This window comes from Thunnus thynnus, chromosome 11, assembly GCF_963924715.1.
Source record: "Thunnus thynnus chromosome 11, fThuThy2.1, whole genome shotgun sequence".
NCBI lineage: Eukaryota > Metazoa > Chordata > Actinopteri > Scombriformes > Scombridae > Thunnus > Thunnus thynnus.
Window position 1 is genome coordinate 4801945 of NC_089527.1, and position 11445 is coordinate 4813389.

Consider the following 11445-nt stretch of genomic DNA (forward strand, 5'->3'; position numbering starts at 1 on the left):
AACAAGTTCTCCTCCAATTCAGTCTGCCAGCTGTTCCAGTCATTCCAGTCCGGTTGTTATTTTCCCTCCAAAAGACAGCAGCTCTATAAGCTCTAACATCAACAATGGTGAACGGAAAATGACCACGGAGCTGACAAGAAGTCTTTTATCAACTGACTGTATCCTCACCTTTTACCACCACTTATAGGTTATGTTTTTCCATCCAGTTTGTCTGATAGTTAACAGCATATCTCACAAACTACATCACACATTTCAATGAACTTTGGTTGAGAGTTTGTGGAGGAAGAATAGCTTCCTTTTCATGGCAGATATTGCCACCGTATGACCATTTATAAAAGACATTTTTACCTCTGAGTCATAGAAAGATCATTCTGTCATTCCTGATTTCTTGGTTCAGTGTGTTTCTATCTATATAGACCCACGCTTATTCCCACATACAGACTTTATGTGATTCTCTGCTGTTTGGTTTACTGCAACATATTTGAATGAACGTCCAGTTTAGTGATTTGTTTTTAGCTATGCTACACAGTTGCCCTTTAACTGTTGCCAAACTCTTGAAGTTGGCCTTCGAGACATAAATTGCCATCATTCTTGTACACGTTGTTCAAGAATTCTTGAACACGTTGTACAACCAAATTTAGATGACATACACATATTACTGCTGAGCAATCCTGCACAATTTACAAATAGTTTGTGCAAGAACAGCAAGAACAGTCTAAATCTCACTTGTTTAAATAACTAATATTCCCAAATAGAATTTAGATATTCTCTACAAATCTGCATGGTTGTTTATCTTGTACCTTTTTATGTGCATGTACACAAGTACCCAGTTGATGCGTCTATATGCAGTGTAATTGCCTGATTAAACTCCAGTTTGCAGGCCTTTATTTTTAAACCACTACTGACACATGTTAAGTATATTTAAATTAGGGGATGCACATGAGACCCCTTGTTTTCTGTTGATGGCCACTGAAAAAAAAAAATGGCATCAAGTCAAAATCGTATATCTGAGCATTTCTCCTGCGATCAGGACAAACAAAGACATACGGCACGTCCATATGGAAACTCCACAGAACACCAAACAAGACCATAACAAAGCAAACAACAACAAAAATAAACACCTCTGGGATATAAACACTTACAGACCACCTTATGGAGAGGATTTTATAAAGCATATAACAAGATGTTAACTCCGTATGGGCTCTTCTTTAGATCTGACGGGATTAGTAAATTTAATGAAACTATAAAAAACAAACTGCATCCTGTTTAGTGAACTGTTGCAGGACACCCACTCTCTCCCCTCATGTTATCTCTACTAAAATACTCCCAGAACAACATATTTTCTTTTAATCTTTCAGATGATATTAACCTAAAATAGATTTTTTTTATAATTTGTAGCCCAGTCAGGACTTTGAAACATATCATATTACCAAAAAGTCCACAGAAACTTTAGTGATACTGCACCTCAGGATTGAGTCCATCCTCCCACCGTTTCGTAATAGATTCATATCTATTAATGTCACTGCACAGCGGGCGCCAAAGCCCATTTGGGCCTGAAATAATCTCACTGACGAGACTTTCACAGACCCCGCCGCACATCAGACGAAAGAACAAATAAAACTTATTACAAAGTCACAGAGCGGCGGTGAAGAGTTCACTATTCTATATGGAGAAAAAAAAAAAACAGTAACACTTAAACTTTTAATGACTTGCTAAATGACATCTAAATGGCATCTTCATCATTTGCAGACACCAGCACACATCAGTGGAATAAAATAATAAAAAAAACAAACTCTGCATGTGACTGAACTCATCAATCTTTCAACATTTCCTTTTTTGGGGCAATTAATCATCAAGTTTATTAAGCTCTCTTTTTAGGAAATTACGACCTCCAAGAAAAGTTTTTTGGTCAGAAGTGTACAACTTCAGACACGACTCGTTGCTTTTTTCTCACTAACGCCGTCCTCTATTATGTTCTCATTTCAGATCATAAAGTGAGAAGTTATTATGTGACCCATGTGTGCAAGTATAACGCGCATGGCTTGGCAAATGACAAGTTGTATCGTGTTACATCTTCTTCTTCTTCGCAGGGACAAATAAGCCCTCTCGAGGAAAAAAAAAAGCACTCTTATGCAAATGAGTGGCAGATATGTCTCAACCACAAAACAAATTAGCGACACATCTATCACATATTCCTTAGTGAGGCCTGGGAATGAGAGATGTACTTGTAGGGGAGGATATATTGAGATCAGCTGGCATAGCTCTGTAATTTATAGACTCACCGACTCAAGAGCCAATGCAATCATTCTTATGAGACTGATTCAAGCAATCTATCACTCTGGGGGCAAGCCAGTCCCGAGCAGTTTTTAAAGACTGTTTATGTGATAGATCTTCTGAGCGGAGGGGGGGGGAACGCCTCACAGGTTCAATAACCTGCTGGCTGGGTTGTTGAGCATCCAGGGTGTTGAGTTACAGAGGAACGAGCGCTATCGGTGCCGTGCGCTGGCAGAAAGATTGCAAACAATGCCGGTTTTCCTGCCAGCGATAGGAAAACCTCAGAGGGGGGAAAAAAAGCGGATCCGAGCGAGCCGTTGTGTACATACAATGTGAAATATAAATGCTAGTGAAACAGTTTGAAATTCAATATTTTGTTTATCCAGAGAAGGGATTCTGTCTCTGTGTGTCTTTGTGGAAATGTATTCATCATTTTGATATTCTCTGTCTCTCTTTTTATGACACAAACACATCACGCAATACAGAGCAACTAACAGCAATCTAACCAGCGTCACTTGAATACATGTTGGGATTTTGGCTTTTCATTTTTTTTTTTTTTAGAGATGGACAAGTTTCATATTTAACAATTTAATCAGCTCATTGATGCTTCAGGGGCAGTCTGACAGGAGGAGATTCAATCTAAGACTTGTTTTTTTTTTGACTGAGGACATAGTTTGATTGCAGCTCAGCCTCCCTTCATGTTGTCCTCATTACTTATCTTTAAAATCTGCTCTCACTTCAACTGTAACATAAGAACTTGTCAAAGCACTTTATCTGAAATAAGGCGCTGTTTGAGCTGGATCAAAGCACACCAGTGTTTAAACTCTCTGAATATATCCCCAGTGACAAAACCGCTCTATTTTGAGAACAGGCAGTTTTCATGGGCCACATGACAAAACATCCAGCGCATCTTTTCCTCCACTTGGCCGATGTAATGCTGGGTAAATCCTGAAGCTTTCTAATCAATGATTTCTGAGATAAGCAATCAATAATAAAAAAAAGAAGGTAAACCAGGAAGAAATTAGCTCTTAAAAATGTTCTCAAAATGCCAAGACATGAAGCTATTTTCAGTAATTGGGTAAAAAAAAGAAGCATTCATACACCATAATCCTTACATAAACTGGTATTTATAAAACAAGAATGTGCAGTAAGAATAAACACATCACGCGTATTTTAGACCGTGATGCTCTCTGGAGCGATCTGAGTATCATGTGGTGAAGAAGAAATGATAAATAAGATGAGAGATGTAATGTAGTGTCTAGTAATAGCACAATTACTTGTTTTTTCAAATAGGTTGATGATGATGTTGATGGCTAGTTTCACAGATTGTGTATGATTTTTTGGGGGGGGGTTTGCAGTCTTACGTAGCAACTTGTAATAATATTGATTTGTGTGCTCAATTTCACTTTTCTTTTCATTTAGATGTGAGATAAGACTGGTGATTTTCTATATATTGTTCTTATTATCAACAAATCTCATGTGCAGAGACAAACCAACAATGAATCAATTCTACTTACAAGGATTGTGTTTTTATCCAAAGCCTGATATACTTATTCCTCTGTATGTAAGAAGAAACTGCAGTAAATTTAAACATTTAAAGATATGCCTGAGGTCATTTAGAAACAGTGTCACACTGACAACCTTTTTGCAACTGTAAAATGTACATATATTCAACAAAAATCACATTTTTTTAATCTATATGATGTGTTTATGTATGAAAATGAATATCAGCCAATATATTGGATATCTTAAACTCTCAAATATCAATATTAGTATTGGCCCTAAAATCCAAGACCTGTCATCACTCTGCAAGGGTGCACATTTGGTTTCATCTACAGCTTTTTATAAATTTGTGCATATTCTTACTTCTGTCTTTGTGCATACTGAGTTTTTAGTCATGAACCTCTGCAGAGTTTTATGCCTCCGTAGCAGAAACTGTACTGAGGAAGGATTTTTTTTTTTCTGAGTTGGGGATTTTATCGAGCAGAACTTCTCTTGTGCTCACTGCTTAAAGACCTTGTGTCACTTTAATTTTCAGTTCCAGGCTTTTTGTCACTCAAGAAACCTTAAAAGAGACGTGACTATAAATGGATTGAAGGTAGTGGGTGTTGGACAGAGCCGCGCTTGCACTCAGATGTACTTTATCTTGTCATCATGAAACAGGGTCCTTTTTAAAATTGGTGGTTCACAAACAGGAGGCTCATTCCTTTGCACTAACTGTCACTCTTACCCAAACTTCCTGTTGAGATCTCTGCTGTGTGAAGTCAGCGTAAATTCACAATATTACAGCACACAGCATGAGAAACATTACGCCTCTTCAGTCGGAGATGCGACCTTGTGCTCCCATCGCTGTGTCACTGATCTACGCGCTACGAGAGGAGCGCTGACACGGCTCCCTGGTTCACTGACAATCCCAGTTTATAGCTGGCAATCTGCATGTGGGTGGACCCGACACTTCCAAGGACCGCTGATGACACAAGCCTCAGGCTGTATCCGGTCTTGTTAAGCTCAGCGAGACCTCAGGAGTTAAGACCCACAAAAAAAATCTGCTGCCTCGTCCTAATTTGATTTCTTATCTTGGCTTGTAGCATAAGGACACAGCTATGATATGGAGAAGGGGCATTTAAGAGGATAACAGAGATCCGTTAAGACCTCAGCACCAGGCGACGGGGGTCAGACACGAAGAGATTAACGTTTTTTTTCGTGCAACACAGAGTTTTTTGAGTTCTTAATCCTGACTGTGATCCCTGCTTGTTTCACTGTAGACAGGTTCACTGTGAAGCTGGAGGCAAAGTGCATCATGCCCAGTTGCAGCAGATGTCTCAGGGTGTCAGACACTCCAAAACTATTGCTCACTGCTGTTATAATTTTGGGGTTGTTATATACAACGCCGATTTCAAATGCAGCGAGCAAACCCTCGGCTCCAGGTCGTAAAAAAAAAAAAAATGAAAAGACAGAGAAAAATGCTGCACACAGAGATTCAGAAAATGTCTTTTTCAAACAGCGAGGCACTCCCACAACCCATCAGGGCATCGTTGTTTTCAAATGTATCAGCGCACGGCAACCCTCTAGGAACAGAATATGAGGAGGAATATTCTCAAGGCATTTGCGAGAACTATAATGTAATTCAGACTCTGTTTATTGTCACTACAAGACAAGAAACAGATTCACTAAAACAAATTCGGCTCAGCGAGTCTCTTCCTGCAGAATATTGTGGTCTTTACATTTGCTCAGTGTTCATAAACTTGAAATGGATTCTTAAAAATGTTTACAGCTATACGGTATACACAGTACTTTGTTCTTTTATTAATCCACTCGCCTATATGTGTCAGCACGTCAAGGTGTAGTGGGCTGCAACCAACAGAAAATAACACAAGCTCTTTCACTTGTGTAATTCTTTTCATTTCACCAGAGCTATATACAAAATGTGTAAGATACAACCTTTTTTCATGTGTTCAGAGTTCTGTCTTGTCTGTTTTTCTTTTTTCCAACGTGCTGTAAATGACTACCGGAGCCAATCAGCTGCCTTTTCTAATTACCTTCATTGATCCTCATTGGTTTAAAGCAGCAACTCCCGAGTGGTCGTCTTTGCCACTGTGACAGTTTGTAGATACGTCAAATCAAATTGATGTGATGGGGCTGCTCCAGCACGACTGACTGTGCAAGTCTGGTTCCGTAAATGTTCTGGTGCAGGTATAAAGATCTAACTAGATCAAGTAAAGGTATTGTGTGTTTGAGCACTTGAGTCTCTCTTACTGACATGTCTTTGAGTAGTGACTCATGAGCTATTCAGCTCTACTAATTGGGTTTTGAATAGAGTTGAAACAGTCAGACAGTAAAAAAAAAAAAATAAAATGAGAATAAAAAACTCAGCCTAGGCCAACTTATCCAGTCAATATGCTTGGTGGCCATGCATATGCAAGCATCGTTTCTCTAAGCTCTTACAAAGAGGAAATCAATTGACCTTCAGTGACTTTTCGACCATCACTCTTGCTCACATTTAGGTCTAATATCTGAATTACTGTTGTTATTTTACTTTTGTTCAAGGGATAATGATACTTTATTACCACTTGGGTCTTATTGGGTTGACCATCGTTTCTATCAGTGTACTCAACAAGTTCATTTCTGCGATCAGAGAATGCAGGGACAACGCTAAAGATAAGTCAAACTGCAGGTTAGCTAAACTTATTCAGAATAGAAAACAAAGGCAAACAGAATTATTAACCAAACATCCATCAGAGTTTATAGACTGACTTCCTGGTTCATTATACTTGCTGCGTACAAAATGTTCAATGAAGGCTAGTTATATTGAAAAGATGGAAGTAGAGTAATTATACGCACATCAAGTACATGTAAGGCTAATAAAAAGCAGCATCAATGAAATAAGATCCTGATACACGTTTGTAAATGTTCAATTTGTAAATATATGTGTTGATTTTCTTACTGTTAGTTGATCTAGTTAATATTTTATTAAATGGTGTTAAAACCCTTTTTTGTACAAGAATTGAAGGTTCCCCTTCCTTTAGCTTAATACAGTATATATTTGATGTTGATTTTGATACATATGTGATGATGACTCTGACATAATGTTTAATATACAAGATATATGTTTTGATATTTGTGATAGTTTTGATGTATTGTTTTATGAGGTCTGGCCTTTATATTCCTGCTCTTTGTGATGTACAAAGAGAATTGTTAAATGCTTTGGGATGTTTATCACCTCAGGCAGGTTGAATGGTTAACCGCACCTGTCAGCATAGAGCTTGTCAGCATATTGCTGTGCATGGATGTATAAAAATGGGTGTGTTATTGACAATTGTTACAAACATTTTGACCTGACGAAGATCTGACTAAATTTTGTGGCTTGGAGTAAGTGTGCAGGTGTAATTTTTATCAAAGATGGAAAAGATTCTCATGTTTACGACTTGCGAGCGCCATCAAACTCAAGACGGTCATATGATTACAGTGTTGGTTAAAGATACTGTGCACTGAAGACAAAACACTATATCCATTAAATTTGGGTTTCATCACCATGAATGACGGACTTTGGCTGAAGTGTCTCTATTTGTTGCATTTTCTAGTACTTCTGTACTATGAAGCAATAAGTCAGATACATCAGCGTCTACGTTTCCCAGTTGCAGTTACGACTTGGAAGTGGGCGTGAATCTCGTAATTACGATAACCCTGATATGACATGAATGCAACGTAATTAATGTGTACGCTTTCAGTTTTACCTCCAAATAAAGTGCTTTAGATTATCCGGCTGAAGTGTTGCCTCGTTTACAACCTGCCTGATATCGATTGTGGATGTTGCCTCATCTGAACTTGTTGTTCCCAAATCTCAAAACTCAAAACAGACAGAAATGATGCCAAAAGCTACAAAAACAAGACCCCAGCTAAAATAAAAACAGTTTTATCCAGAGTTACCCTTTAAATTCAAAACATAGATATATGGGCTGCCAGTAATAAAGACCTGAAGAGTGCATTTGGGAATAGGTTACATCATACATTTGCATTGTTATGCAATCTAAGCTGCATTAGATTGTCTGAAGGAATAAAGGGAGAAAATAAACATAGACAATTAAAAAGCATCTAATTTGCTTACCTCATCTTGCACAGGAGAGGGAGGATTTTTTTTAAAAAATAGAACAAGTACTGTATGAAAATTTTTGAGTCATAAAGCATCCAGCAGGGTGCATCCCACAATGCCCTGCTCACAAAACATTAAGCATCAAAAACATGTATGTTTTAAACACAGCAAAGCATCAGATTTTAGTGGTTTTATGGTGACTCTGGTGAAAATCTGCCTCCAACGCCTTCATGCATTGAGCTACATCAGCACTACAAAGACAAATGAAGAGATGGTTTTAACACAAGGGGCCACAGAGAAGGACCCAGAATCATCAGGGGGAGACATTAAGACAGTAACTGATGGCTGCTGATGATGTCTCACAGCTAAGCACATACAACTGAAAACCCATCATATCCACCAACAATAATTACAGATTCATATTGCCAAAAAATGGTGAAATACCAGGAGAAAAAAGGCATCACACAGCCTATTAACCAATCTAATATTTTCACCCATATTTCATCCCAAGTTGAACTCCTCTAATTCTAACATTCAGTCTTGTATTCCAAAATTGCACTGCTCTGGTATGGCGGGAGGGGAAAGGGATCGATAAAATTTGCCCCCAAGCTAAATTTCTTCTGGTGGGACTTCAGGGTTGAAAAGTGATGCAGAACCCGCGGCAAAATCAATACCGCTGTTGAGTCACAACACACACACACACACACACACACACACACACCAACACACACACTGCATGAAAGGGAACCGCGCACACACCAACACATATTTCACGTTCCTTCAGTCCAGGTTTAGGTGCACAATACGAAGACAATGCGGATGCTGCCGTGCACAGACGTTTCTCGATCGTGACTGGAGCAGAAAAACGACGGTGTTAATTGCGCTACCTGTCCCTCTCACTAAATATTTTCACGTCACTTTAAACAAACACACTTCCTCCTCGCAGCCACTTTAATATGATTTTTTTTAATCTTAACAACAGGTCGAGAATCAGGATGATGCACCGAGAGCATGCACGACAAAGTTAAGCAACTGATGCACCATCAATGACTAATTCAAGGCACTAATGTTTCGGGCGATTTGTCTCGCCATAACCGTGTGCAAGTGTGCACATAGAAACTAGTGCCGTGTTTGAAGAGAGCACAGTTTCTTCTCAGCCAATACTGACAGTATAATAATAATAATAAGGAAGACGACGTGATATGAATGAAATCTCGCCACTGCGCCAGTGTGTGTCTCTCCTCATCCAACACGTTTACACTGGACGCCAAGAATTGTGATCTCCTCTCATTCATAGGAAAGTATTCAGATGAGTTCATGTATTACTCTCATATGAAAATGAAACTGTCAAATAGAGGACGTAACTTAATGGAGGTATGCTCGGGATGCTGACATGCATATTCACAAAAAACCCCTCTCCAAAGTGTTGTGCGTCAATGCGCATACCATTCACCAAACCCGCAATGAAGTTTTCAGCTTTCACAGAGCTGGTGTTTAATAAGAGTTAGATAAAAACATGAATAAGTTAATCATTCATACAGCTTACCTTGATGGCCTTTGTAGACTGGCATTTAACTTGATGAGATACGGTGGCGGTTTGGTTCATCTTGGGACGCCGACACAAACAGTCCTCCTATCCAAGTGAGACGCAACAACAGCAGAGGAGAGAAGCGAAGCGAGCTCCCTCTTACAACTCTGCCCGGGATGATCAGTGTTTTCGGTCTTTTGTTCGGTTGTGCCGCTGAAGCGCGCAACCGCATCTGACAGCTACAGTATGTGCCTCTCGCAGCGCAGCGCGGTACAAATGACCGCTGATGATGGATAACCAGGAGCGACCACAGGCTTCTCTGAACGGGGTGGCCAGAGGAGAGTAAAAGCGTTTGTATGGTAGCATCTGCACAGAAAATTCCCCAAACATTCATTCCTTCTCATAAGGAGTACTGACAGAGTTACACTGCCATTTATTGTTTTACAACACAGTTTCCTTCGTATTTATACATTTTTGCGCAACAGACCATGAAGCAGACAAGTCAAATATGCAGATATACTGTATATAAAATAGAGAAACATGCATACTGTGCGCGTTTTCACAAGAAATCAAATGAGCTGCTTCTGCAAAAAAAAAAAAAATTATAGATCCAGACTCCTCTGAAAACACACACACAAATAAAACACCTTATCATGTTAATGCAGGGCTATATTAACTTGCAAGGAAGCATCAGTTCAATACAAAACACATTATTTATCCCCTTAAGGCCAATTGTATGTAGCAGCTCATCACACACACACACACACACACACACACACACACACACACACTCACACACACACAGTTGATAGGAAAGACAGAAAAATAATGTTAATCACAAAGCTAAAAACATTCAAAGGCTGAGCTTTAAAGATGCATATGGAATTGTTAATCAATACAACAATAAATAAGATCAAAGTTAATGAGGCCATATGGGCATAAAAAGCAACAACACAAAAAAAAACCTTGATCCTATGAGGAATTGAGATCCTTAAAGTAATGATAGGAGCAAATATCAATAAAGTTATGGGCCTAAATAGACCCCTTTTAACCTTTAAAGGACCAATATGTAAGATTTAGGGGAATCTATTGGCAGAAATGGAATATAATATTCATAAGTGCGTTTTAATCAGTGTACAATCACCTGAAAATAACAATCGTTGTGTTTTCGTTATCTTAGAATGAGCCCTTTATATTTACACAGGGTGCAGGTCCTCTTCCATGGAGTCCACCCACCCGCTTCGAACGTTATCACTCGATCGAATGAGCGTTAACAGCCTCAAAGATATAGGTTAGAAGGAGCCTCCTGCACCTACTAGTAGGTTCAGAAGGGTGTTATCATCCCTTGGTAAGATGGTCACCTTTGAGTTACAGACGCCATCTAGTAGCCATAGTAACTATGACCCAGGGAAGTGACTTAGTTCAGATGACGTCAATATAAGATGATATTGACGTCAATATAAAAGCTAGAAAAAGAGTGAATATTGGATTTAGGTTTGTCAAATATCACCAGAAACATGAATTCAAATAAAGTCTAATAATGCTCCTTGTCTGCCTGATATGTGAATAGGCAACTATGTTCTAACATAAATTTGCATCAGATGGCTTTAAGTCCACCTATAGTGCAGACCTGGCTACACATACAGTAGCAGCTTTATTATACTTTGTCTAGAGCCACATAAACCAGCCAGCCATCCTATGCTGGAATACTACCCAAGCATGCTGCGTGTCAATTATTTAGTGTCTAAATCAGTGGTGGAATGTCACTAAGTACATTTACTCAAGTAATGTGCTTGAGTACTTGTACTTTACTTGAGTATTTCAATTCTATGCTAGTTTATACTTCCACTCCATTACATTTCAGAGGCAAATATTGCACTTTACACTCCACTACATTTATTTCAAAGCTGTGGTTACTAGTTACTTTTCATATAGACTTTATTTTTTAAAAGACGAGGTATTTCTTATTTTTTTATATCTGTAATTTAGATCACATTGTAAAGATTTGTTTGTCACTTGGACATTAAAGAATCTTTTTCTGTTGATGATTACT

At 38.7% G+C, this 11445-nt stretch overlaps 1 protein-coding gene across 1 annotated transcript in view; it reads right to left on the minus strand.

Annotated features, from left to right (window-relative positions):
• LOC137192318 (inactive dipeptidyl peptidase 10-like) overlaps nt 1-9652 on the minus strand; it is a 204262-nt gene extending 194610 nt beyond the window's left edge. The window contains exon 1 of the mRNA XM_067602905.1: nt 9411-9652. Coding sequence (XP_067459006.1) covers nt 9411-9470 — 60 coding nt within the window. The 5' untranslated portion in view covers nt 9471-9652. The remainder of the gene's footprint in view (nt 1-9410) is intronic.
• Between the last annotated feature and the right edge of the window lie 1793 nt (nt 9653-11445).